We start from the raw sequence: 27,563 nt of genomic DNA, 5'->3' as shown, positions 1-27,563 counted from the left end.
GGTTCCAGCGATTCTCCTGCCTCAGCCTCCCGAGTAGCTGGGATTACAGGCGTGCGCCACCATGCCCAGTTATTTCTGTATTTTTAGTAAAGACGAGGTTTCATTATGTTGGCCACGATGGTCTCGATCTCCTGACCTCGTGATCTGCCGGCCTCGGCCTCCCAAAGTGCTGGGATTACAGGCGTGAGCCACTGCACCGGGTTCTTTCTTCTTTCTTCTTCTTCTTCTTCTTCTTCTTCCTCCTCCTCCTCCTCTTCCTCTTCCTCCTCCTCCTCCTCCTCCTCCTCCTTCTCCTCCTCCTTCTCCTCCTCCTTCTTCTCCTGCTTCTTTTCTTCTTCTCTTCTTTTTTTTTTTTTTTTTTTTTTTGAGACGGAGTCTCGCTCTGTCTCCCAGGCTGGAGTAGCAGATGGTGCGATATCGGCTCATGCTAGCCAGGATGGTCTCCACCTCCCAGGCTTCACGCCATTCTCGCTCGCCTCAGCCTCCCGAAGTAGCTGGGACTACAGGCCGTCCGCTACCACGCCCGGCCTGAGCCACTGCGCCAGGCCTTTCTTTCTTTTTAAAGTTAGCAGTAGTGTTAGCGCCTCAGGGCTTAAAAAAACAAAAATGCAAAAATATTGAGTGTCTCCTGCAACCCAGGCATAGGGTTAAGGACTTTAGGCAAGATTAATCTCCCCATTTCACAGATGATGAAATGGAGATTTGCTTATAACAGTCTCTGGCCAGGGACCTCGCTAAGAGATATTGGCAATATGAGGGGAAATTCCTGTGAAACTGTGATCCTTTCCTCTGAGTGACCTCCTTAACAGCTGTCCAGACGGCGTCGCTGGCTGCGCTGGCAGCTCCAGCCTGCCCCTCCTGACACTCTCACAGTCTGGCCTTCTGCTGGGCCCCGGGTCTCTCACTGGCAGAATGGAGTTTTCAGAGCTGATCCACACGGGCTGGGCCCAAGCAGAACTTCCACGGGGCCCGGAGGCGCTCCCGCTTCGCGGCTCGCTGTGCGTCACTCTCTACCACCTGCTGCTGTCACCAGGGCCCGCGTCCTCTCTGGACCTGTGGCTGCTGCTGCTGCGTAGCGTCGACTTCTTCGAGAAGCAGTGAGACGTGGCGGGGAGGGGGGGTCCCCGGAGTTGGGGAGTGCGCGGCTTGGCGGGGTAGGGGTCACGGCCGGCACAGTCGGAGCTGGCGCCCTCCTGCGTAACGCCCAATCCGGGAAACTCGTTGCCCCTCTCCTGGGAAAGGACGAGTCTTAGAGAGGGGCAACGAGTTTCGTTGTCCCAGGAGAGGAGCAACGAGTTTCCCGGATTGGATGTTACGCAGGAGGGCACCATCGCCCTGCGTTACGCAGGAGGACATCATCCCCTCCTTAGCGACGGACACTAAGCCTGGGCCCGTCCCTCCCCAGGGTTGCGAGTGACTCGGGCACCATCACCCTGCGCTGTAAGGACTTGCGAGTGCTGCAGCTGGAAATAGAGGGCGCGGAAGCAACGCTGGACATCGCCCCCTCCATCGAGGTGTGGCGAGGGCGCGCCCAAGCCCTTTAAGCTATCCCTGTCTCGCGTAGAGGGGAAAAAAAGGTGCTACTGTTCAAAGAGGCCCCAGAGCCGCAGCTAAATGCCAGGGGGATGCAGGGTGGTCTGGGGTACTTGGAGAGGCCGAAGCTGAAGCTACAGGACTGAGGGACTGGAAAGGGCGCAGGCGAGACGATTCCCCTCAGAGCCCCTGACTTCCTTCTCCGAGCGCTGTCCTCCCTGGAATCCGTCATCACCTCCTTCCCTTTATTCTACCGTCCCAAGGGCCTGAGATTGGGCGACTCCTGGCTCTTCCTTCCGCCCGAACGCTACTACAAGAGAGTAGCTCGCGAAGTGAGGCGGTCGTGGGGGCCCGGTGAGGTGGAAGCGCCGGGCCTGGAAGAGGCGCGGGGACAGGGCACTCCTTGGGTGCCCTAGACCTGGCCTCTCTCCTCCCTGCTCCGCAGACCAACGCGTGGCGGCTGAGCAAGATGAACGGGGACTTCAGCTTGTGCCCCAGATACCCCCGTGCCGTGATCGTGCCACACGTGGTGGACGATGATGCCCTGGCACGCAGCGCCCGATTCGGTCAGGGAGATCGCTTCCCGGTGCTCAGCTACCCCCTGCTCCCAGCGGCACCGTGAGCGCGCCCTTCCCATGCTCCGCCCCTAGGCGGCCGTGTCCTTTCTGGGCCTTTTCTTTTAGGCCTGGCCAATTCGCGGCCTGGCCGCTGCCCCAGCTCCTGCTCCATTCTGGTCCCGCCCCTCTCCCGCCTTTTCGCAGGGGAGAGTATCACCATTCTCTGGCCCCGCCCCTGACGGTTCTGGGCCCCGCGAAGCTTAGTCCCTTCTTTGTCAAGCCAGGACCCACCCACGGCCTATTCATAGGGTCCCAAACCACTTTGGCCACAACACCCCCAGACTGGTCCGAAGCCTCCTGAGTTCGCCCTGGTCTCTCTACTCCAGCCTGTCGGTGTGCAGACCTGGCCTAGGGGCCCTCTAAGCCTGGGGGGTCACTTCCAGAGCTTAGTCCGGTCCGCAGGTTCTGCTACGCTCCAGTCAGCCCCTGACTGTTCCCCAGAAGCGGCGCTGCGAGAAGGACCAGGAGCTGCTGCGAACTGTGCTGGCGGGGGCTCGTCCGTGGGCGCCGGGCTTCATCATGGACACGCTCTCGGCCCAGGCAGCAAAACAGGCCCACGTGACTGGCGCAGGCACGGAGGCCAAGGCCGCTTACCCTGGCTGGTAACGGTTACACGGGTCCCTGGAGAGGTAAGGAGCCTCCCACCCTCTCCCAGGCCCTCTCCTGTAGGGCTCTGTGAATGTACGTGTGTGTCAGTGTGTGTTGGGGTGGTGGGGGTCCTCCAGGAACCCTGAAAGTCTTTCCTGGTTGTCATCCCTCCACATGGGCAACCCGACTTGCACACCACCACTGAGACAGCGCCTTACTCTCTAGGCACCCCAGCTTTGCCTGGGAAGAAAAAGCACCTCTTTACATTAAACTGAAATTTGTCTTCCCGGAACAACCTCCCTGCACACACGCACCCCCTCCCTGGGGGCTGCACCTGCACAGATGGGATCTGTGCCCTCTGTCTCCAGGTGATGGCAGTGCCAAGAAGAGGTCCTGAGGGAGTTTTGTGTTTTGAGGAGAGTAGACTGCTTCCCTATCCAAAATACAAAGCTGTGTTTATTTATTTATTTACCCAGCACTGAGCAACAGGGGCTGCCACGGTGGCCAGCTCAGACATGACAGAGCTCAGCGGAGAATGGACAATCAGGCTTCCCTGAGATGAGCAGCAGCGCAGAGGAGGTGCCCCTCTCTTACTACAATGACTTCAGGTAATCAGAGGTTTCCCTGAGAATAGGATGCTTTAGCTGAGTCCCGAAAATGGAGGAGTGAGCCAGAAGAAGAAAGAAAGACCCTGCATGGAGGGAACTGCAAGTGTCCAGGTGCGGAGACAGCCTGGTCATTTGTCCTATTTGGGGAACTGCCAAGTACAGTAGTTCCCCTTTATCCTCGGGAAGTGTGTTCCAAGATCCCCAGTGAAAGCCTGAAGCCTCAGATAGTACCAAACCCTACAGACACTATGTTTTTCCATACCTATGAAAAAGTTTAATTTATTTTATTATTTTTATTTATTTTATTTTATTGAGACAGAGTCTCGCTCTGTTGCCCAGGCTGGAGTGCGGTGGTGCTGTCTTGGCTCACTGCAACCTCCACCTCCCAGGTTCAAGTGATTCTCCTGCCTCAGCCTCCCAAATACCCAGGATTACAGGCACCTGCCACCATGCCCAGCTAATTTTTTTAATCTTATTTTATTTTATCATAATAATTATTTTTTAAGATGGAGTCTCACTCTGTTACCCAGGCTGGAGTGCAGTAGCGTGATCTTGGCTCTCTGCAACCTCCATTTCCTGGGTTCAAATGACTCTCCCACCTCAGCCTCCTAAGTAGCTGGAACTATAGGCACGTGCCACCACGCCTGGCTAATTTTCTTTTTTGTATTTATTTTATTTTATTATTATTATTATTTTTTTTTTTGAGACAGAGTCTTGCTGTCACCCAGGCTGGAGTGTAGTGGCGCAATCTCGGCTCACTGCAAGCTCTGCCCCCTGGGTTCACGCCATTCTCCTGCCTCAGCCTCCCGTGTAGCTGGGACTACAGGCGCCCGCCACCACACCCGGCTAATTTTTTTTTTTTTTGTATTTTTAGTAGAGACGGGGTTTCACCATGTTAGCCAGGATGGTCTCGATCTCCTGACCTCATGATCCGCCCGCCTCGGCCTCCCAAAGTGCTGGGATTACAGGTGTGAGCCACCGCACTCGGCCATTATTATTATTTTTTAAGACAGAGTCTCCCTCTGTTGCCCAGGCTGGAGTGCGATGGTGCAATCTCAGCTCCCTGCAACCTACGCCTCCCAGATTCAAGCAATTCTCATACCTCAGCCTCCCAAGTAGCTGGGACTACAGGAGCCTGCCACCATGCCTGGCTAATTTTTTTGTATTTTATTATTATTATTATATTATATTATTATTATTATTATTATTGTATTTTAGCAGCGATAGGGTTTCATCATGTCGCTCAGGGTGGTCTTGAACTCCTGAGCTCGGGCAATCCACCTGCTTCAGCCTTCCAAAGTACTAGGATTACAGGCGTGAGCCACTGCATCCAGCCAAGTTTAATTTATATAGTAAGCACACAATAATAATAAAATAGAACAATTACAATATGCTGTAATAAAAGTTGTATAGGTCGGGTGCTGAGGTAAAAGATAGGTATTTTGGAGATTTAGAAGATTGTGGCTGGGCACGGTGACTTATGCCTGTAATCCCAGCACTTTGGCAGGCCGAGGAGGATGGATTGCTTGAGCCCAGGAGTTTAAGACCAGCCTGGGCAACATAGGGAGACACTGTCTCTATACAAAATACAAAAATTGGCCGGGTGTGGTGGCTCATGCCTGTAATCTCAGCATTTTGGGAGGCTGAGGCGGGCAGATCACCGGAGATCAGGGGTTCGAGACCAGCCTGACCAACATGGAAAAACCCATCTCTACTAAAAATACAAAATTAGCTGGGCGTGGTGGCACATGCCCGTAATCCCAGCTACTCGGGAGGCTGAGGCAGGAGAATCGCTTGAACCCGAAAGACAGGTTGCAGTGAGCTGAGATAGCGCCATTGCACTCCAGCCTAGGCAGCAAGAATGAAACTCCATCTCGAAAAAAAAAAAAAAAAATTAGCTATGTGTGGTGGTGCACACCTGTAGTCCCAGCTACTCAAGAGGCTGAGGTGGATGGCTTGAGCCTCGGAGGTGGAGGTTGCAGTGAGCCGTAATCATGTGACTGCACTCCAGCCTGGGTGAGAGCAAGATCCTGTCTCGGCCGGGCACGGTGGCTCATGCCTGTAATCCCAGCACTTTGGGAGGCCGAGGCAGGCGGATCACGAGGTCAGGAGATCGAGACCATCCTGGCGAGCACAGTGAAACCCCGTCTCTACTGAAAATACAAAAAAATTAGCCGGGCATGGTGGCGGGCGCCTGTAGTCCCAGCTTCTAGGGGGGCTGAGGCAGGAAGAATGAGATTAACCGGGGAGGCAGGTGAGCTGCAGTGGCGGAAGCGCTACAACTACTCCAGCCTGGGCGACAGAGACTCCGTCTCAAAAAAAAAAAAGATCCTGTCTCAAAATTAGGTAGGCATGGTAGAGTGCACCTGTAGCCCCAGCTACTCAACAGGCTGAGGTGGGAGATCACTTGAGCCCTGACAGGTAGAGGCTGCAGTGAACTGTGATCACACCACTGCACTTGAGGCTGGCTGACAGAATGAGACCTTGTCTAAAAAAACAAAAACAAAACAAAACAAAAGGCCAGGCGCCCAGTGGCTCCCGCCTGTAATCCTGGCACTTTAGGAAGGCCAAAGGCGAGGCCCGGGGATCACCTGAGCCAGGTTTTAGAACCAGCCTGGCTAACATAAGAACTTGGCTGCTAAAATGCAGAGCTGGGGCAGGCAGGGCCTACTCAATCCCGGCTATTTGGGAGGCTGAGGCAGAATAAAGCTTGAAACCGGAGGTGGGAGGTTGCAGTGAGCCAAGATCCGCCATTGCACTCCCGTCTATAGACAAGCAGAGGCACTCCCAAAAAAAAGATTGTATGAGGCCAGGCGTGGTGGGTAATCCCAGCACTTTGGGAGGCCGAGGCGGGCAGATCACAAGGTCAGAATCGAGATCATCCTGGCATGGTGAAACCTGCCTCTACTAAAAGTACAAAAAAAATTAGCGGGTGTGGTGATGGGCCCCTGTAGTCCCAGCTACTCTAGGGAGGCTGAGCAGAAGAATTGCTTGAATCAGGAGGCGAGGAGGTTGCAGTGAGCTGAGATTGCACCACTGCACTCTAGTCGGTGACAGTGGTCCCATCTCCATAACATATGAGATGTGATCTCTTTCTCAAAATACCTTATTGTATTATACTCACCCTTCTTGTGATGATGTGAGATGCTTAAATGCCATGTGATGAGATGTGGTGAATGACATAGGCCTTGTAATGCAGCCTTAGGCTCCTATTGACCTTGAACACAAGCCCACTGCAGTAATGCCACAGTCGCTCTGATAACCAAGACAGCTACTAAGTAACTAATGGGCAGGGAGTGTGTGCAGCATGGATATGCTGGACAAAGGGATGACTCCCATCCAGCGGGACACAGCAAGGTGACTCGAGATTTCATCACAACATTCAGAAGAGCTTACAATTTAAAACTTATGAATTGTTTATTTCTGGAATTTTCCATTTAATATTTTCAGGCCACAGTTGACCATGGGTAACTGAAACCTCAGAAAGTGAAACCATGGATGGGGTCGACTAATGTCCTTCGGTATGGTGGGAGTGTCGAGTATGAAATGGGAGTACAGATGAGGCTACAGATGAGCCTAGACTTTATCCTCAAGGTGGTGGGCAGCCACTGAAGGCTTTTAAACAGAGCTGAGAAGTCTCTGTTAGATTTTCTGGCAGGAGGTCACTGGTGACCTTGAACAGAGCAGTTTCTGGGAGGTAGGAGCAGATTCAGAATTCCGAGAGAATTGTGTTTTTCTTGTCAGACTGGGGCTCCCCAGCGAGTGCTATGTTGCTCTCATCAGACTGTAGTACATCAAGGGCGTTGTGATACTTCCAGCAAATTGGTGGTTTCCCAGGACATTCTGTGTTTCCCCAGAGGGCTATGTGACCCCTTCCAGGGAGCTTTCTCAAAGGGTCTTGAGTCTCTCCCATCAGACTGAGGAATCCTCAAGGCTAAGAAACCATTTTAGGCCAGACACGGTGGCTCACGCCTGTAATCCCAGCACTTTGGGAGGCTGAGGTGGGCGGATCACAAGGTCAGGAGTTCGAGACCATTCTGGCCAACATGGTGAAACCTAAAAATGCAAAAACTAGCTGGGCATGGTGGCGTGCACCTGTAGTTCCAGCTACTTGGGAGGGTAAGGCAGAAGAATCGCTTAAACCCGGGAGGCAGAGGTTGCAGTGAGCTGAGATCGCACCACTGCACTCCAGCCTGGAGACAGAGTGAGACTCTGTCTCAAAAAAAAAAGAAACCATTTCATGGACAGAATGAGACCCTGTCTCAAAGATTAGGAGCTCCTCTGTGGGTTGTATGTGCTGTGAGACTGGAATCCCTAAGGGGCTCTATGTCCCTTTTATCAGATAGGCTCTTTACAGGATTCTGTGTCTCCCTCATTGGTCTTGAGCACTTGCCAAGCTCTCCCCTGCAGGAGAGCTTCGTGCGCCTGGCGGAGGCCTGTGGGGACTCGGAGCAGAGCATGAACAACTGGCTGAGTCTGCTGGACAGCTGCTGCTGGCTGTAACATGTAAAGGAGGCACTGAGCACTGCCTGCCTGGCAGCCCAGGGCATGGAGAGGTAAGGCCCCCTTGACACAGAATAGGGCGGGATGGGCAGGGCTCTCAACCCCTGAATGCAAAACTGTGATTCAGTAAGCAAATATAGCCTAGAACTGGGTCCATTCTATTCCTGGCCTGGTACATGGGGCTGAAGGCACAGACAGCACCCTGCTTGTGACTTCACTGGCCCAACTCATCCTGGACCCCTTGAGCAAAACCATGACTGGATTCCAGGAACTGGTGGAGTGGGAGTGGATCCAGGAAAGTAAGCGACCACCCAACCCCAGCCTTACCCTCCATCCAGAAACCTTGCTTCCTCGTGCCCATTGCTCTGCCCCACTCCCCAGGCCGGCCACCCCTTCCAGCTGTGCTGTGCCCACTCAGCCTTCTCTCATGCCCACCCCAAGCATGAGGCACCCACCTTTCTCTTCTTCCTGGACTGCGTGTGGCAGCCAGGCCGCCAGTTCCCACTGTCATTGGAGTTTGGGGAAGGGCTACTGTTGGCGCTATTTGGGCACGCCTATGCCTCCCCGTTTGGCACCTTTCTCTGTAACAGCGAAAAGGAGAGGTAAGCTGAGGGGGTGTTGAGGTGGGTTAGGGGCAGGCAGAGGAAGGGGTTGTGTACCTGTGCCATCAGCACCTTCCTTCCTTTTTTTTTTTTTTTGAGACGAAGTCTCGCTCTGTCGCCTGGTCTGGAGTGCAGTGGCGCGATCTGGACTCACTGCAACCTTAGCCTTCCTGGTTCTCTAGCCTCAGACCCCCGGGTGGCTGGGATTACAGGCATGCGCCATCACGTCTGGCTAATTTTTATACTTTTAGTTGAGGCGGAATTTCACTACATTGGCCAGTCTGATCTCAAACTCCTGACCTCAGGTGATCCACACACCTCAGCCTCCCAAAGTGGTGGGATTACAGGCGTGAGCCACCGTGCCCGGCCAGCAGCTTACTTCCTTAGGAGCCATCTTTCTCAAATTCAAGTGAGTTTGTCTTTTAGGAAAACTGAGTGTTCTCCTTGCCCCTGTCTCCAAATCTCATACTTCCTCCTAACTTCTGCAAATCCAGAGATAAATAGGTCTAAGGCCAATCATTTAGACATACCTACTCTGTCCATAGCCAATTGCAAATGAACCCCTGCCTTGAAAACAAGGATTACAGGGGAAATTTGCTGCAAAAATAGTTTCTGGGGTTCTCTACCACTTTGCCAGGTTGATTCTTTCCAAGCAATAGAATGGAAGTTGAAAGCAGAGTCTAATAATTTGGGCTCAAATTCCAGTTTCATCACTCACCTGCTGGGTGTTCATAGCAAACCTGTTTGAGTCTCAATCTCATCAGTAGCATGAAGGGGATAAAAGTAGCCGTAATCTGGCTGGGTGCAATGGCTCACGCCTGTAATCCCAGCACTTTGGGAGGCTGAGGCAGGCGGGTCACCTGAGGTCAGGAGTTCGAGACCAGCCTGGCCAACATGGTGAAACCCCCGACTCTACTAAAAATACAAAAAATTAGGCTGGGCACGGTGGCTCACACCTGTGATTCCCGCACTTTGGGAGGCTGAGGTGGGTGGATCACGAGGTCAAGAGATCAAGACCACCCTGGCTAACATGGTGAAACCCTATCTCTACTAAAAATACAAAAAATTAGCCAGGCATGTTGGCACCTGCCTGAAGTCCCAGCTACTCAGGAGGCTGAGGTAGGAGAATCACTTGAACCTGGGAGTCAGAGGTTGCAGTGAGCCAAGATTGCGCCACTGCACTCCAGCCTGGGTGACAGAGCAAGACTCCGTCTCAAAACAAAACAAACAAAAAAATTACCCGAGCGTGGTGGCACACGCCTGTAATCCCAGCTACTCAGGAAGCTGAGGCAGAATTGCTTGCACCTGGGAAGCAGAGGTTGCAGTGAGCCAAGATCATGCCACTGCGTTCCAGCCTAGGCAACAGAGTGGGACTCCGTTAAATAAATAAACAAATAAATAAAAGAAGTGGTATTTTTATTATTTGGTTGGCTTGTTGCATACGCTCCCAATCAGCCCCAGATGCCAGCTGTCTTATGAGACTGAGATGCGGGGAGGGAGGGTTCACTCCTTTCCAGAGTGATCAGATTTAATTATATTCTGTTGCTCAGTCTTCCTCCATACCCCATCCTGCTTCACTAACCCCACTAGTCTTGGATCATCTCTATTTACTTCCCTCTCCCCCATCCTTCATCTTTAGTCTTTCTCCTAAAATTGTCTGAGTTTGGTCCTCCCTTGCCAGAAGGCCCTCCCCCCGTCTTCATCCACACTAGTCTCTTCCATCTGGATTCTCCAGCAGCTGCCTCACTCTTCTCTGCATCTTCATTGTTATCAGTTTTCTTTCAAAAGCTCCTGGGTCCAGGCCTATCAATATTCACAGTGGGCCTTTCCCACCTTCTTTCTTTGGCTTCTGCCGTTTTCCCCAAGTGTTGGCTGTTGCTTTGCACAGCGGGTATGCTAGGTCTGTTGAGACTCAGCTCAAACATCACATTCTTAATTAGCCTTCTCTGACACTGAGGCAAAACTAAATTGGTTTCTCCCTTTAAATAGAACTCCTTAAGAAGTAGGACTTTTGTCTTGTTCCTCTTTTATTCTAGTGCCCAGTACAAGATCTGACTGGCAATGTTTGCAAGAAAAAGGAGAAAAGGAGAGGTTATCACTGTCCAAAGTGGCTGTCACCCTACTAACCAGGGCTGCCCACGCAGACTCCCAGAGGGCATACCTGGGGCTAGAAACTTACTCCCTGCCTTTCTGCAGATGCCCGTGTGAAGTGAGGACTCAGATGCACTCCCTGTGGTCTTGGCTCAACCAGCCAAAAGAGCAACAAAGACTCCGGAACCCACTCTACATCCTCAATCCCTTGGCCATCCGTGGAGCCCCAGAGCCTGCGGCTGGGCAAGGTGAGCCCCACACCTTCTCCACGGGGGATTATCCCTCCGCTCAGCGTCCTGACCTGTGTTCCTCCTCCTCGGGCCTGTTTCTTCGCTGGACCCACTCACCTGAGCCTGCAGAAGCTGCATGGGGGAAGAGCGTGGCAAACAGTGACAGGAAGGGAGAAGACAGAAGCCTCTCAGCCAACTACTTCAGCCCCCACCCTAAGCACTGGCTCCTTGGACAGCAACCGAGACATTCCTGAAACCTCTGCAGGCCCCTTAGGACCTTTACACCTTGGAAGAGGATGCCTGCGACCCAGGCTGGCCAAAAGTACGGACGGTCTTAAGTTTGAGGTGTCCAAAGTATAGGGAGGTCTAAATAATAAAAGTCTCCATGATTGGCATCCCCTTGCTGGGGTGTCAGTGAAAAGGAAAGATGATAAAACAGACCCCACAAAATATCTGACCAGAAGCCATTTATTACCAAACCAATTTATTTCTTAGAGTTCAAAACCTTCTGTGAGAATCTTCTCTGGCCCGGATGGAGATCCAGCTTATTATTATTATTTTTTTTTTGAGACGGAGTTTCGCTCTTGTTGCCCAGGCTGGAGTGCAATGACACGATCTCAGCTCACTGCAACCTCTGCCTCCTGGGTTCAAGTGATTCTCCTGCCTCAGCCTCCTGAGTAGCTGGGACTATAGGTGCGTGCCACCACGCCCTGCTAATTTTTATATTTTTAGTAGAGACGGGGTTTCTTCATGCTGGTCAGGCTGGTCCCAAACTCCTGACCTCAGGTGATCCGCCCACCTTGACCTCCCAAAGTGGTGAGATTACAGGCATGAACCACCGCACCCGGCCGGAGATCCAGCTTCTCAAGCCTCAAACTCGAATTCGAAGTACTGTGGGTCGAAGTAATGGATACGGACGTAACCATCTTCACCGCCGCTGCTGTAGCTGGAAAAAGATAGCCAGGCACCAGTCAGGTGCCTACTCTAGGAGAGGCAGAGACCCAACCCGGGCTTAGCTCAGCTGCTTCACTGGGACCCTACCTCTTGCCATCAGGATGGAAAGCAACACTGTTGATAGGTCCAAAGTGACCCTTGACTCTTCCAAACTCTTCTTCAAAGGCCAAATGGAAGAACCTGGAGGAAAAGGGACACAATTAATTCACTTTCCATCTCCTTCCAAAACATTTTGAAGGTGGCGCTCCCCAAATGCAAATTGTTATATTTATTTATTTATTTATTTATTTTGAGATGGAGTCTCGCTCTGTCGCCCAGGCTGGAGTGCAGTGGTGCGATCTCAGCTCACTGCAAGCTCCGCCTCCCAGATTCACGCCATTCTGCTGCCTCAGCCTCCTAAGTAGCTGGGACTACAGGTGCCCGCCACCATGCCCGGCTAACTTTTTTGTATTTTTAGTAGAGATGGGGTTTCACTATGTTAGCCAGGATGGTCTTGATCTCCTGTCCTCCTGATCTGCCCGTCTCAGTCTCCCAAAGTGCTGGGATTACAGGCGTGAGCCACCGCGCCCGGCCCCATTTATTTATTTTGAGATGGAGTCTTACCCTGTCACCCAGGGTGGAGTACAGTGGCGCAATCTCAGTTCACTGGAACCTCCACCTCCTGGGTTCAGGCAATTCTCCTGCCTCAGCCTCCTGAGTGGCTGGGATTATAGACGCCTGGCTAATTTGTGTATTTTTAGTAGAGATGGGGTTTCACCATGTTGGCCAGGCTGGTCACGAACTCGGCTTCTGCTTTATTTTTTGTGATATAATTTGCATTTGAGGCCAGGCGTGGCGGCTCATGCCTGTAATCCCAGCACATTGGGAGGCCGAGGAAGGCAGATCGCTTGAGGCCAGGAGTTTGAGACCAGCCTTGCCAACATCTCTACTAAAAATACAAAAAGCAGCCAGGCACGGTGGTGTGCACCTGTAATCTGAGCTACTCAGAGGCTTAGCAGGAGGATTGCTTGAGCCCAGGAGGTTGCAGTGAGCAGAAATGGTGCCACTGCACTCCAGCCTAGGCAACAGAGTGAGACCCTGTCTCAAAAAATAACAATAAAGCAGAAAAATTGAGATAATAAGTGAATGTGAACAAAATAAGATGAAGTTGGGGGCTGTGGGCTGTGGTTCACGCCTGTAATCCCAGTACTTTGGGAGGCTGAGGGCAGAGGATCACTTGCGCCCAGGAGTTCGAGGCCAGCCTGGGCAACATAGTGAGACCCTGTATCTTTATTTTTTAACTTTTTTATTATGAGGGGAAGACTGGACCCAGAAGTCTGCCTAAATTCATAACTAATACTTATAGAGTGCCTACTACGTGCTGGGCAGTGCTTAAAGAGCTTAATAAATATTAACTGAATAATTTAATCTGCATAATTTTATGGTAAGTATATTGTCACTGTCTCATTATACAATAGAGGAAATATGGGCATAGAGAAATATAATGAAGGCCGGGCACAGTGGCTCATGCCTGTAATCCCAACACTTTGGGAGGCCAAGGTGGGCAGATTACTTAAGGCCAGGAGTTCATTCAAGACCAGCCTGGCCAACATGGTGAAACCCTGTCTCTTCTAAAAATACAAAAATTAGCCAGGTGTGTTGGTGGGTGCCTGTAATCCCAGCTACCCGGGAGGCAGAGGCAGGAGAATCGCCTGAACCTAGGAGGCAGAGATCACACCATTGTACTCCAGTCTGGGTGACAGAGCAAGACTCCGTCTCGGGGGGGAAAAAAAAAAGGTACACCCCATGAGATTTCAATTTGGAAGAGCTCTCTTCCTCTTTACCTGGCCTCAAACTTGCCAATCCTGGTGGAGGTTGTGGTTACATCCATGGCTTCCTGACCACCGCCCAGGACCACCTGAATGGAAGAAGAAACTCTAGATGGGCCCGATGGACACCAAGTCCATTTTCTGTTTTTCTCCTGCCATATACATTTTTCACATCTCACACAGCTCAATGGGAGGATACCAAAGGTAGGGGATGATCAGACACTTCTGCCACCTCCTGCCCGCTTCCCTGGGGCTATTCATCCTTCCAGCTTTGTCACTCCTCTGGGAATCTCCTCTCTGCCTGACATCATTTCCCCCACAATGTTGTAGCCCAACTTCTGGACAAGCATCTAGAACTTGGAAGCTTCCTGAGGCTTTAGCAGGAAGGCTGGATGGGGTTCTCTTACATGGTCATAGTTGGGGGAGAGAGCAGCTGAGTTGACGGGACGTTCTGTCCGGAAAGTCTTCTGATGTTCAAGAGTTGTGGAGTCAAAAAGCTGGAGAGAGAAGGCAAGGGGGATATCTGTAGAAAGAGCCTTCCTGAGGGAAGTCGGGCAGGGTGAGCTGTGCAGCAGGAGGGAGGCAGCAGCCCTGCCAGACCCCTGCCCAGGCTCACCTTGGCTGTGTTGTCCTTGGATGCGGTCACAAACATGGTCATGTCCCTGGACAACTGGATGTCATTGATCTGCCGGGAGTGCTCCTTAACATTCACCAACACCTCTCCAGACTGGGGAAGGAGGAAGAGTGAGACCGACTGGGCCCAATCCCTACTAATCTCAGTTCCCCAGAAACCTAAGCACCCAAATGAGAAAGCTGAGATAGCATGGACTTTGTGTTTTCCTCACCCCCTCTATCTAATCAGTCACCCCTAAATATCCCTTGACTCTGTCCAGTAATGTACATCCTATGCCTGATGGCTAGTTCAGGTCCATTCTCCAAACATAACCTGCAAACGCTGTTGGAAGGAAAATCTGGCCATAGATAACCCTTTCAAGATTCCCTACTGCCTGGAGGAAAATCAAAACTCTTTTTTTTTTTTTTTTTTTTGAGGCGAGTCTCGTTCTGTCGCCCAGGCTGGAGTGCAGTGGCCGGATCTCAGCTCACTGCAAGCTCTGCCTCCCGGCTTTACGCCATTCTCCTGCCTCAGCCTCCGGAGTAGCTGGGACTACAGGCGCCCACCACCTCGCAAAAAAAAAAAAAAAAGTGCTGGGATTACAGGCTTGAGCCACCGCGCCCGGCCGAAAATCAAAACTCTTTATCTCCTCACACTTAAGGACGTTTAAAATCTATTCCCTGTCCTCTGTCCCCAAGACTGCATCCCAATGGTTCCTGAAGACTCCATACTTTCTTAACTCTGTGCCTTTGCTTTTGCTGTTCCTTTTGCCTGTGGGATGTTCTTTCCTTCCTGCTTGAAGCTCCATTTATTCTCCAGGGTTTAATGTACACACCACCTCCCTGGGACAGTGCACCTTCCACACCTGGTTGAGACTTCTACGGTGGCACAGTTCACAATCTGACTCAGGTGCTAGCTGTTTGCAAGTCCCTTCCAAGGGGGAAGGGACTGTGTCTGATTTACTTCTTTGTTCTAGGAGCTCAGCACAGGGCATTATACTCTGGTGGCAGGGAACTGCTCATTTGTGATCCTTAATTTTTTTTTTTTTTTTTGAGACAGGGTCTTGTTCTATCACCCAGGCTGGAGTACAGTGGCACAGTCATGGCTCACTGCAGCCTCAATCTCCCAGACTCAAGCAATCTTTCAGCCTCAACATCTTGAGTACCTGGGACCAGAGGCACGCTCCACCACACACAGCTAATTTTTAATTTTATTTTTTTTAAGAGATAGGGTTTTCCTGTATTGCCCAAGCTGATCTCAATCCCTGGGGCTCAAGCAATCCTCCTGCTCCAGTCTCCCAAAGTGTTGGGATTCCAGGTGTGAGTCACCGCACCCGGCCTGTGATCCTTATTAACATGTCCTGAGTACTTTGTGACAAGTTTTTCTTTTTTTTTTTTTTTTTTGAGAGGGAGTCTCGCACTGTCGCCCAGGCTGGAGTGCAGTGGCCGGATCTCAGCTCACTGCAAGCTCCGCCTCCCAGGTTTTAGCCATTCTCTGCCTCCAGCCTCCCCTGGGAAAGCTGGGACTACAGAGCCCGCCACCTCGCCCGGCTATTTTTTTTGTATTTTTAGTAGGGGCGGGGTTTCCACTGTGTTAGCCAGGATGGTCTCGATCTCCTGACCTGCGTGATCCGCCGTCCGGCCTCTGAGATGCTGGGATTACAGGCTTGAGCCACCGCGCCCGGCATTTGTGACAAGTTTTTCAAACATGTGATATCATTTGATCCTTGAAACATTTTACAGATAAACAGGGTCAGAGAAGTTATGTAACTTGGCCAAGATCACACAGCTAAAAAGTAGTGAAATCTACATTTCAATCTCACCTCTGCTCTTTTTAAAATTTTTTATTAATTTTTTTTTAAAATTTATTAGAAAATCCCAGCACTTTGAGAGGTTGAGGCGGGTCAACCTCCCAAAGTGCTGGGTCTCACTGTCACCTAGGCTGGAGTGTAGTGGTATGATCACAGCTCACTATAGCCCCAACCCCTGGGCTCAAGAGATCCTCCTGTCTTGGCCCCCAAAGGCACTGGGATTACAGATGTGAGCCACAGCATACAGCTCCGCCCTTGCTCTGAACTACTGTGCTATCACCAGTGCCTGAGGCAGGTGGACCATCTGAGGTCAGGAGGTCAGGGGTTCAAGACCAGCCTGGCCACCATGGTGAAACCCCATCTCTACTAAAAATACAAAAATTACCCAGGCGTGGTGGTGGGTGCCTATATTCCCAGCTACTTGAGAGGCTGAGGCAAGAGAATGGCTTGAATCCAGGAGGCAGAGGTTGCAGTGAGCCGAGATCATACCACTGTACTCCAGCCTGGGCAACAGGGTGAGACTCTGTCTCAAAGAAAAAAAAAATACAGGTGTGGTGGCTCATGCCTGTAATCCCAGCACTTCGGGAGGCGAAGGTAGGCGGACTGCCTGAGGTCAGGAGTTCGTGACCAGTCTGGCCAACATGGTGAAACCCCATCTCTACTAAAAATACAAAAAAAATTAGCCAGGCGTGGTGGCGTGTGCCTGTAATCCCAGCTACTCGGGAGGCTGAGGCAGGGGAATTGCTTGAACCCGGGAGGTGGAGGTTGCAGTAAGCCGAGATGGCGCCACTGCACTCCAGCCTGGGCGACAGAGAGAAACTCCACCTTAAAAAAAAAAAAAGAATCATTCTGGTAGGCTCAGGCCCCATGTGGCCTCTTACCTTGGCACTATACTGGTTGAGCTCTCCACTCTCATGGCCAGCGATGATGCACTCCCCCAGGGGTCCCCAAACGGCACTGGTGATTTTAGAGTCGTTGCAAGGGATCTTCATGTAGGGCTCATTGTTGTCTGTGTGGAGCAGTAGATGTTAGGCCCTGGGCTCTAGAGCTGCACCCTTTACCTCAACCCCAGCCCTAATCCCAGCCCTCACCAATCTGGCTCGGATCCCGCAGGTCAAAGAAGCTCACAAAGCACTGGTAGCCCATCTGCTTGTCTGTGGAGAACATGATGATGTTGCCCCCAAAGTCAAAACCACAGGTCCGGACAGCCGAATTGGTCTTGAGAAGGGCCAGCTGCTTCCCTGGAAACAGGCAAGAGTCTGGGCTACACCATCCATTGCAATTGCAGGGAGGACATTCTAGAAAATGCCACCATCGCATCTCACTGTTTCTCTTGCTCCAGTAACCCAAACTTAGAAAGTATTTTTTCTTTTTTTTTTCTTTTTTAAGACAGAGTCTCGCTCTGTTTCCCAGGCTGGAGTGCACTGGCACGATCTCCGCTCACTGCAAGCTCCACCTCCTGGGTTCAAGCCATTCTCCTGCCTCAGCCTCCCAAGTAGCTGGGACTATAGGCGCCCACCACCACGCCCCGCTCATTTTTTGTATTTTTAGTAGAGACGGGGTTTTACCATGTTAGCCAGGATAGTCTCGATCTCCTGACCTCATGATCCGCCCATCCTGACGTCCCAAAGTGCTAGAATTACAGGTGTGAGCCACTGCGCCAGGCCCCCTTTTTTTTTTTTGAGATAGAGTTTTGCTCTCGTCCCACAGGCTGGAGTGCAATGGTGTGATCTCGGCTCACTGCAACCTTTCAAGCGATTCTCCTGCCTCAGCCTCCTGAGTAGTTGGGATTACAAGCACCCACCACCATGCCTGGCTCATTTTTGTATTTTTAGTAGACGGGGTTTCGCCTTGTTAGCCAGGCTGGTCTTGAACTCCTGACCTCAGGTGATCCACCCGCCTCAACCTCCTAAAGTGCTGGGATTAACAGGCGTGAGCCACCACACCTGGCCAAGTATTTTAACTTCTTATCCAGACTCTTTCCTCAGACATCCTGCTAATGTGGTACTGCTCATACGTAGACTGCAATATATCTATCTCCCCACTCAGACTGCAATCCTCCACAGCAAAGACCTGATCTGATTTCCCTGCATGTCCCCAGTGCCCAGCATAGACCTGGCACTAAACAGAACAACTTAGGCTGGGCACAGTGGCTTATGCCTGTAATCCCAGCACTTTGGGAGGCTGAGGTGGATCACTTGAGGTGAGGAGTTTGAGACCAGCTTGGCCAACATGGTGAAACCCCATCTCTACTAAAAATACAAAAATGAGCCACCGGCCAGGCGCAGTGGTTCACGCCTGTAATCCCATCACTTTGGGAGGCTGAGGTGGGTGGATCACCTGAGGTCTGGAGTTTGAGACCAGCCTGGCCAACACAGTAAACCCTGTCTCTACTAAAAATACAAAAATTAGTCAGGTGTGATGGCGCATGTCTATAATCCCAGCTATTCGGGAGGCTGAGACAGGAGAATCACTTGAACTCAGGAGGCAGAGGTTGCAGTGAGCCAAGATTGTGCCACTGCACTCCAGCCTGGGTGACAGAGCGAGAGAATCCATCTCAAAAAAAAAATTAGCCAAGCATGGTAGTGTGCGTCTATAATCCCAGCTACTCGGGCTGGCTGAGACAGGAGAATCCCTTGAACCCGGGAGGCAGAGGTTGCAGTGAGCCAAGATCATGCCATTGCTCTCCAGCCTGGACGACAGCGAGACTCTGTCTCAAAAACAAGAAAAAGAAAAAAAAAAAAGAAAACTTAATAGGCTCCCCTGTCTTCAGTCTTAGCTCTTCCAGGGCCTCCCCCTGCTCCCTGACCTTGCTAAACTGAACAGACCCCTACTCTTGCCTGCTCAGGGACCTCCACAGCACCCCATATTCTATGGAACAAAGCCAAGCTCCTGAGTTTGGCATTCAAGACCTGTTCTGGCCTTAGCCTGACTCTCCAGCTTCATCTTTTCCATGACTGTGTATTTCACCCCCCTACCCCCACCCCACCAAGAAGCAGGAATTGCAGCCAGATCAGATGACTTGGACACAACAGTCTCCACACTTTCACTCCTGCATGTGCCAAAGTGATGACGTCTTTCCTCATCCTTTAAGCCCCAGCTCATATGACATTTACCTTGGGAAACCTTCCCAGGCTGCTCCCATCCCCACTCTAGGGAGCCAGTTCTGGGCTCTGGCCTCCCATAGTAATCTACGCTTCCTCTACCATGGTGTGTATCTTACTGTAAGACTTCTTTTCTCATCTGTCTTTCTTGTCTCTTATTCCCTAGACTGGAAACTATCTATGGATTTCATCTCTATTTTCCTAGGACCTGTTGCTAAAAAAGTGAATGAACCTAGCTTACCTGTTTCACAGTCCCAGAGACGACAGCTGTTGTCAGCTGAGCCAGTGAGGACATGCTTGGTGTCCCCTGAAGAGTTGTTAAGAAACATGACGAAGTTCACCTGAGCCCTTGTCCTCTGGGGGAGGCCAAGTGAGTCATCTCCCTGTTCAGCCCCAAAGAGCCTTTCTTCCCCTCTTACCTCCTTATCCAGAACTGGAACTTGTCCTAAATGTTTCCCCAGCCAGTGAAGAGACCAGGGAATAGGAGGTATTGTTCTCTAGGCCCTCAACAACACCCCCAACTCCCAACTTCCAACCTAGCCTCTCCATTGCTGACAGACCCTAGCAGCATGGACTCAGAGCCAAAACAAGGATACAGTCAGCGTCCACACACCACACAGCTCCGGTATGGCCCATGTAGGTGCCCAGCCTCTCACCATTCACAGAGTACCATACATTGACGATCTGGAAAAGTCAAACCACAGGATAGTAAGAGCGATGCTTCCTACTTTACCCCAGGAACCCTCAGCAGCCTGTAGCCAGGCTGATTCTGCCCTCTTCTCTTCATTTCTTGGGAAACAGCAGGGAGCTGATAAAAAGACCAACTCCTGGATTCTCCTCCCTTTCTGAAGGTAAGCAACAGAGGAGTCAGGCGGCTTGTAAAAGCATCCTCATTTGTTAGCTCCAGCTCTCCTGGGACTCCCAGTGGCTCCAAAGAATAAAAGGCCAAGTTGAGCTCCAGTCCAGAAAAACAGTATCTCTGATGTCTTATCCAAGTGGGAGCAGTTGATAGTAGGGAAGTCTGGGTTCCAGTGCCTGCTCTGCCACTGTCTCACTGTACGATCTCAAATACAGTGCTTCTCTCCTTTGAAGTTCAGTTTTCTCATCTTGAAAATGGCCAGGCTGGGTGTGGTAGCTCACGCCTGTAATCCTAGCACTTTGGGAGGCTGAGGCAGGCGGATCACCTGAGGTCAGGGGTTCAAGACCAGCCTGGCCAACATGGTGAAACCCTGTCTCTACTAAAAATACAAAAAGTTAGCCGGGCGTGGTGGCACGAGCCTGTAGTCCCAGCTACTCAGGAGGCTGAGGCAGGAGAATCGCTTGAACCTGGGAGGCAGAGGCTGCAGTGAGCCGCGATTGCACCACTGCACTCCAGCCTGTGTGACAGAGCGAGACTCCGTACCCCAAAAAATAAAATAAAATTTTAAAAAGGCAGTATCATGAGGGACTGTTTTGCATTGAGTAGCAGGATGGGATTGACTTAAAATGAGACTAGAGACAGCCTCATTAAGTCCCCTGTGTCTGAATAACACAGCCTGCACTATCCTGGTAGAAAAATTAGATTATCCCTAAAGGCCGCATCCCATTATCTGGGCAAGCTGACCCTCATCCTTATCCCCTTTCCACAGTGGTTCCTTTGTTTTTTTTTTTTTTTTTTTTTTTGAGACAGAGTCTGGCTCTGTTGTCCAGGCTGGAGCGCAGTGGCGCCATCTCGGCTCACTGCAGCCTCCGCCTCCCGGGTTCACGCCATTCTCCTGCCTCAGCCTCCCGTGTAGCTGGGACTACAGGCACCCACCACCACGCTCGACTAATTTTTTGTACTTTTAGTAGAGACGGGGTTTCACCGTGTTAGCCAGGATGGTCTCGATCTCCTGACCTCGTGATCCGCACGCCTCACCTTCCCAAAGTGCTGGGATTACAGGCTTGAGTCACCCCGCTCGGCAACTGTCTCTTGCTTTTCTTGGAGTGCAGTGGCACGATCTCAGCTCACCGGGCTCCAGCGATCCTCTCGTTTCAGACTCCGAAGCAGCTGAGGCCACAGGCGCGAGCCACCACATCAGGCTAATTTTTTGTGTGTAGAGATGGGTCTTACTATGTTGCTCAAGCTGGTCTCCAACTCCTGGGCTCAAGCGATCCTCCCACCTCGGCCTCTCAAAGTGCTGGGATTACAGGCGTGAGCCACCGCAGTCGGCCAATCGAGTTCTTCCCTACCTTTCCCAGTAGAATACTTTCGCCAACCTACCCCCGGGATGGCCTCTCCCTACTTCTCAGAATGGGCCGTTCTTTGGTTCCCCGCTAACGGCAAAACTGGCATGTCCACCCATCGTCCTGGCAGAAGGATCTCTCCCCTCCCGGACCCCCTCCGCATGGTCCCGCCCGCCCTCCAGCCGACGCTCACAGGGTCCTTGGCCACAGTAAAGAGGAGGTCTCCTTCGCGGTTATACTTAATCTGCGTAATGGACCGCTCATGGCCCTGCAGTAGGATCGGCTTCTGTGGGGACAAGATGGTAACGTCAGTGCTCGGAATTGGGCCCTGGCCTCAGCCCAGGACCCCCACTGCAATACCCATAACTCTGAAACTCACCATCCCGGCGGTGACGCGAGGAAGTCCGCAACGTGAGTAGGACCGGAAAACGCTTTGGGTCCACTTCCGGATTATGGGTCTCCGCCCCCTCGTTCCCGGAAGTAGAAGACAGCGGCGTTGCCATGGCGGCGTCTCTGGGTAGGTAGCCGACCCCGCCCCTCCATGGATTTCCCGACCCTCGCCTCGAATTCATTTCCTGCTCCACCTGCACCCCCTAATCCCGACCCCTGCTACAACCCCAGAGGCTGGACTCCTGGATTCATCTCCCCAGCCTCCCTGGGCCTGCCTTAGCCGCCAGTCGCAGCCGAGGCGAAGACAGCGAAGGAGGGAAGTGGGGGCGGCTAGCTGGGGCTAGGAGGCCAGGAGAGGGCGGGGTGGGCGGCCGTTTGGGGTGGGGGTCAGGGTGACGCACTCGTCTGTATTCAGGGCAGGTGCTGGCTCTGGTGCTGGTGGCCGCTCTGTGGGGTGGCACGCAGCCGCTGCTGAAGCGGGCCTCCGCCGGCCTGCAGCGGGTTCATGAGCCGACCTGGGCCCGGCAGTTGCTACAGGAGATGAAGACCCTCTTCTTGAATACTGAGGTGCGTCTGTGAAAGGCCCCTCTCTCGGGGGAGTTGCCACCAATAATTTGGTCTTTGGAGTCAAACAGGTCTGGGTCAGCCCCACCCCCACTCACCAGAAATTCTCCGAAGAGTCAGTTGTCCTCCTTAAGCCTCAGTTTCATCATCTGTAAATGGCGATTATAATAATAACCATCTGATAGGGCAGTTGTGGGAATTAGGTGAGATACGTAGAGCATTTAGCTTTGGGCCTAGAACATAGTAAGTGCTCAATCTATGGCTGCCATTATTCACATTTTATTATTGTGATTCCTTCAGTTAAATAAGGCAACATTTGTGAGCCTTTCCAGAGGGAGGACTTAGGGCTCAAATTGGCCCTGCAGGGGAGGAGTTCAGAGAAGGAAGGCTGGAGCTGGAGGACTTGGGGAAGGATTCCTGGAGGAGCTGACGTTGGCATCAAGGCCTTGCAGATGGGAATTAGCAGAGTTGAGGGAGAGGGTAGTTTGAGCAAAGGCACAGAGTTCAGTCTGTTTCCCTCTTTGCCCTGGAAGAGTTCTCTTTAGAGGGATTAGTGTTCTCTGGGTCTTTATAACCCTCCCTCCCTCCAAGGAAAGGCATTCGCTAGGAGCTCAAAGAAGGCAGTGCTGCTCAATCAGGCCATCACACTGACTGCAGGTTTCTCCTCTTTCCAGTACCTGATGCCCTTTCTCCTCAACCAGTGTGGCTCCCTTCTCTATTACCTCACCTTGGCATCGACAGGTGGGTCCTGGCTTGGAACTGTTCTGCTTAGTGTTTGAGGCCACCTGGAAGAGTGATTTGAGGGGGTGGAGCTTGAAACACCTCATTCCCCTCAGTGAGAGAGGGCTGACTAGCTCTAGTTCCCTCTTAGTACCCTCTTCTCTGAACAAGAGGGACACAGTGGGCTGGTTATGAGTATGTTGCTAGGCACTGGCGTTGGTTTGAAGCCTGGCAGTCTTGTGTGACCAGCGGAGGAAGAAGGAAGGTTCATTTTGCTGTGCCAAGTGCTGGCTTTCACATTCTTGCTTCCACTGTGTGCTACCTGCCTGACCATGAGCAAGTCCCTCATTTGAGCCTTGGTTTTATACAGCTGGCTTCATAGCATTGTGAGGATTAAATTTAATGAATGAGAAACATGTAGGAGAGTGCCTGGCACACAATTAGAGTTCCATATACATAAATTTCCTTTCTCTTGACATTTGTTGACTGCCCTCTACTATGTCAGATACTGCACTAGTCTTACACATTATTTAATTCCAATCATGATTCTGTAAAGCAGACATGATTATCTTAGAAAATGAAGTTGCAAAACTTTGGGCAATTTCACCTCTCTTAAGTCCCACAGTATGTCAGTGCAGAAGGATTTGAAGCCATATATTAAAGTTTATGCTCGACTGGGCATGGTGTCTCACGCCTGTAATCCCAGCCCTTTGGGAGGCCAAGGAGGGCAGATCACTTGAGGTCAGGAGTTTGAGACCAGCCTGGCCAACATGCTGAAACCCCATCTCTACTAAAAATAACAAAATTAGCCAGGTGTGGTGGTGCGTGCCTGTAGTCCCAGCTACTTGGGAGGCTGAGGCACAAGAATGACTTGGACCCAGGAGGCGGAGGTTGCAGTAAGCAGAGATCACGCCACTGCACTCCAGTCCCTGGGCAACAGAGCGAGACTCTGTCTCAAAAATAAATAAATAAATAAATAAATAATATGCACTTATTTATGAGTTTGAAAGTCTCTGGCCTCATGCATTCACTGCTGTGGAAGAATGCTGAACCCTTGACCAGCTGACTACAGCTAGCCATTCACCAAGTTTTAATCACAGTATTAGATTCTTTTTATCTCATTACCCTCTCTGCCTGTATCCTTTAATATCCATCCTTTCTAATAACCAGAACAGTAATCACTATTTATGAAGCGTCCACTTCAGCCAGGGACGATCCATGCATTATCACAGCTCATCTTAACAACAGTCCAACAAAAGAAATGGTATACTGTGATCCCTGTTTTACATATGGGGAAACAGGTTGAGTGTTTGAATATCCTAACCGAGATTACAAGGGAAACTCAGATCTGCCTCACTCCAATGCCCTCACTTTCCCACTGCACCGTGCTACATCCTTCTCCCATCTACTGTTGCAAACCAGACCTCAGCAGCCATGACACTCCTTGTATAAGGTATATAAACTTAAGAAGGCAGTTCTGGGCAGGGCACAGTGGCTCAGGCCTGTAATTCCAGCAATTTTGGAGGCTGAAGTGGGCAGATAACCTGAGCCTAGGAGACCAGCCTAGGAACAACAGCAACAAAAAAAAAAAATACAAAAATTAGCTGGGCTTAGTGGTGCATGCCTGTAGTCCTAGCTGCTCAGGAGGCTGAGGTGGGAGGATCGCTTGAGCTCAGGAGGTTGAGGCTGCAGTGATCAGTGACCTCACCACTGCACTCCAGCCTGAGCAACAGAGAGAGACCCTGTCTCAAAACAACAACAAAAAGAAAAAAACAACAAAGAAAGCAGCTCTTTGTAAGTGGGGTTGTTATATCAATTTCTTAGATTGGTAATGCCTCCATGCTGGGGCCTCTCAGGGGATGAGGAGCAGGACAGTTTGCTCCTCTCCCTCACACTGGCGAGCCCTGGGAATGCTGGGAAAGAATGTGCTGAGGAGCCAGTGTGAGCATCTGGTCTGCAGTTGAGTCTTGTTACTATGGATAACTCAGCTGATTTATCCATTGGTCTTTTTTTGTGTGTATGTGGCTTTTTTTTATTTTTTATTTTTTATTTTGAGAGGGTATTTTGCTCTTGTTGCCCAAGCTGGAGTGCAATGGTACAGTCTCGGCTCACTGCAACCTCCGCCTCCTGGGTTCAAGTGATTCTCCTGCCTCAGCCTCCCCACCAGCTGAGATTACAGGCACGTGCTACCACACCCGGCTAATTTTGTTTTTTTGGTTTTTTTTGTTTTTGAGATGGAGCCTTGCTCTGTCACCTAGGCTGGAGTGCAGTGGTGCAATCTCTGGTCACTGCAACCTCTGCCTCCCAGGTTCAAGCAATTCTCCTGCCCCAGCCTCCCAAGTAGCTGGAACTACAGGCATGTGCCATTATGCTTGGCTAATTTTTGTATTTTTAGTAGAGATGGGGTTTCACCATGTTGGCCAGGCTGGTCTTGAACTCCTGACCTCAAATGATCCATCCGCCTTGGCCTCCCAAAGTGCTGGGAGTAGAGGCGTGAGCCACCGCGCCCGGCCAACTCCATTACTCTTTTTCAAGTTTGCTTATTGGCAATCAGCCCCTTGGAACTTCAGAATTAAGGAACAGATCCTGGGCTATGATGCCCTCTACCCACACCATTGGTCCAGCCGAATGTCCTGAACAGGCCCTGGCTTCTTCCTTCTGACGCTTTTTATTTTTAACTCCATAAGGCCTGAGCTTGGGCTGAAACAGAAACAAAATGTGCTTCACCTGATGTTCTGCTTTGTCTGTATCCACAGCTCAATAACAGCGCAGGTTTTGGAGTCAGGCAAGCCTTAGTTTAAATCCTCAACTTGCCTTAGTTTATGTGACTTCTCTGAGCCTTTGTTTCCTTTATGCAAAATGGTGATAATCCCCTTCTTGCAGTGTTGTGAAAATTGAGATATGTACACAAAGCACCTAGGCCATGGTATTACAATAGTGGCTGTGCTTGGTGTTACTTGACTCTCTACTGCATCCTTTGGGATTTGGGTGCCTGCCTGTCTGTGCAGATGTCCTTGAGATCTCACAGTCTCTGAGTGCAAAGACCTCATTCTCATTATCAAACCAGGCTGGTCCCAGACCTCAGAGTTCAGGTCTTCATGCTGGAATCCTGGGAAGCACTGAACGTGGAGTCAGGAGATGTGGGTTTGAGTCCTGAGATTTGCTGTGACTTCAGCTGGAAGATGGGGTTATGATTCCTTTTTTAAAGGTATGAAACGATGATAATGGAAGTGTTTTGTGCCTAGAAAGGCATTTGTTGCATCTCAGGCATTCTTTCCATTCTGACCACCCAGATCTGACCCTAGCTGTGCCCATCTGTAACTCTCTGGCCATCATCTTCACACTGATTGTTGGCAAGGCCCTTGGAGAAGATATTGGTGGAAAACGTAAGTCAGGCTACTGCGAGTGCAGGACTCAGCTCTTTGGACATCGACATACCTGTGTTAGTTCCTTCCCAGAACCCATCTCCCCAGAGTGGGTGAGGGCACGGCCTTTTCCCATCCTGCCCTTTCCTCTGCAGCTGTTCTGCTTCCTTGTGGCCTTCAGAGTTCTCTTGCCCTGGACAGTTTGGGGACAGAGGCTGGGGCGGGATTCAGGACCAGACCCCATCTGAGCCCTTCCTCCAGCCCTGTACCAGCTCCTACTGGCCTGGCTAAGCTCAGACCCCCTTGATTTCTGCCTATTATCCCAGGAGCAGTTGCTGGCATGGTGCTCACTGTGATAGGAATTTCACTCTGCATCACAAGCTCAGTGAGTAAGACCCAGGGGCAGCCGTCTACCCTTTGAGTGGGCTGAACCCACCTCCAGCTCTGCTGCCTCCAGGAAGCACCTGGGCCATGAAGTGCTGGCAGTGAGTGGATGGACCTAGCACTTCCCCTCTCTGGCTTCAGCTTCCTCCTCTCTTACGGGGATAACAGCTACCTCATGGATCACAATAAGAGAACAAGAGTGAAAGGGTTTTGTAACCTTCAAGTGCTGTTCAGCTGCTGGGATTTAGCACAGGAGACTCTACGCTCACCTTCAGCAACCTTTCTGCCCCAGCAGCTCTCTTCCTGCTGACATCTCAGGCCCCCAGCCCAGCCACCATTACTGTGGCCTGATCTGGACTATCACAGTGGCAGGTTCCATGGACTGCAGAACCCCAGCTGCATGGAAAGGGCCAGCTGCAGACTTTGAGCCAGAAATGCAAACGGGAGGCCTCCAGGGCTCAGTCAGAGCGCCTTGGCTGAATGAGGAGTGGAACCGAAGGGAAGAAGGTACATCGGAGTGGCAGATGCAGATGAGCTGTCTATTAGCCTTGCCTGCCTCACCCATGAGGTGGGCAGAAATTCTCACTGCCAGCCCCTCTTAAACAGGTAGATAGCTGTGAGCCCCAGCCCCACCTGACTCCAGCACCCAGCACACCTGGCGAGTAGTAGCTGTCAATAAATCTGGTAAACAGACAGAGATTCTTTTATTGTGACAAACCCGCTCCCCCGTTTGTAGCCTGTCCCCCAGGCTCAGTCAGCTACTCCTTTCTGTGGCTAGAGAATTCCATAAGGAAAGAGCCCCAAGCCAGGGCTGCTCTGCTCAGAGGAAGGGAAGGCTGGGCTGTGCGTTTAGGAACAGGAGAACTGGGAGGGC

The 27,563-nt window shown here is 51.3% G+C and overlaps 3 protein-coding genes across 9 annotated transcripts; 2 read left to right on the top strand and 1 right to left on the bottom strand.

The window, feature by feature from the left end:
• Positions 1–499: 499 nt before the first annotated feature.
• On the top strand, positions 500–11,276 carry LOC101006116 (myotubularin-related protein 9-like). 5 transcript variants are annotated; one of them, XM_031666601.1, is made up of 6 exons: positions 500–1,097; positions 1,406–1,514; positions 1,797–2,779; positions 3,215–3,346; positions 7,757–7,902; positions 10,648–11,276. In XM_031666601.1, the coding sequence occupies exons 1-3, from the start codon at positions 913–915 to the stop codon at positions 1,947–1,949; spliced, it is 447 nt and encodes a 148-aa protein (XP_031522461.1). In that variant the 5' UTR covers positions 500–912; the 3' UTR covers positions 1,950–2,779; positions 3,215–3,346; positions 7,757–7,902; positions 10,648–11,276. The 5 variants fall into 5 exon arrangements, 4 of the variants coding, with proteins under 4 accessions (XP_031522461.1, XP_031522464.1, XP_031522465.1 ...); XM_031666604.1 differs by having other exon boundaries at positions 10,488–11,276; XM_031666605.1 differs by lacking the exon at positions 10,648–11,276 and adding an exon at positions 8,038–9,332.
• Positions 11,223–21,727, bottom strand: EIF3I (eukaryotic translation initiation factor 3 subunit I). The gene is made up of 11 exons (XM_003891503.4): positions 21,646–21,727; positions 21,460–21,552; positions 19,658–19,745; positions 19,303–19,368; positions 17,049–17,198; positions 16,839–16,966; positions 14,151–14,261; positions 13,942–14,031; positions 13,550–13,623; positions 11,814–11,906; positions 11,223–11,718 (listed from the first exon to the last, which is right to left on the bottom strand). Exons 1-11 carry the CDS (start codon positions 21,646–21,648, stop codon positions 11,637–11,639), a joined length of 978 nt encoding a protein of 325 aa, XP_003891552.1. The 5' UTR covers positions 21,649–21,727; the 3' UTR covers positions 11,223–11,636.
• Positions 21,698–27,384, top strand: TMEM234 (transmembrane protein 234). Of its 3 annotated transcripts, XM_031666598.1 has the most exons (6): positions 21,698–21,783; positions 22,072–22,223; positions 22,895–22,961; positions 26,234–26,326; positions 26,632–26,690; positions 27,056–27,384. In XM_031666598.1, the coding sequence occupies exons 1-6, from the start codon at positions 21,768–21,770 to the stop codon at positions 27,167–27,169; spliced, it is 501 nt and encodes a 166-aa protein (XP_031522458.1). In that variant the 5' UTR covers positions 21,698–21,767; the 3' UTR covers positions 27,170–27,384. The 3 variants fall into 3 exon arrangements, with proteins under 3 accessions (XP_031522458.1, XP_009202084.1, XP_009202082.1); XM_009203820.3 differs by having other exon boundaries at positions 26,632–27,384; XM_009203818.3 differs by having other exon boundaries at positions 26,234–27,384.
• Positions 27,385–27,563: the final 179 nt, after the last annotated feature.

Source organism: Papio anubis, chromosome 1, assembly GCF_008728515.1.
Source record: "Papio anubis isolate 15944 chromosome 1, Panubis1.0, whole genome shotgun sequence".
NCBI classification, from domain to species: Eukaryota; Metazoa; Chordata; class Mammalia; order Primates; family Cercopithecidae; genus Papio; species Papio anubis.
This window is presented reverse-complemented; position numbering and strand designations above follow the sequence as displayed.

Coding starts and splice junctions, on each gene's coding strand:
- TMEM234 (XM_009203818.3), top strand. Junction 22,224..22,894: donor CCCTCTTCTTGAATACTGAG/GTGCGTCTGTGA, acceptor TCCTCTTTCCAG/TACCTGATGCCCTTTCTCCT. Junction 22,962..26,233: donor CCTCACCTTGGCATCGACAG/GTGGGTCCTGGC, acceptor CTGACCACCCAG/ATCTGACCCTAGCTGTGCCC.
- EIF3I (XM_003891503.4), bottom strand. Junction 19,369..19,657: donor GTGGTGTGTGGACGCTGACT/GTATCCTTGTTT, acceptor ACAACTCTTCAG/GGGACACCAAGCATGTCCTC. Junction 14,032..14,150: donor CCAAGGACAACACAGCCAAG/GTGAGCCTGGGC, acceptor TTCTCTCTCCAG/CTTTTTGACTCCACAACTCT.
- LOC101006116 (XM_021938893.2), top strand. Junction 8,149..10,647: donor GTGGGAGTGGATCCAGGAAA/GTAAGCGACCAC, acceptor GCCTTTCTGCAG/ATGCCCGTGTGAAGTGAGGA.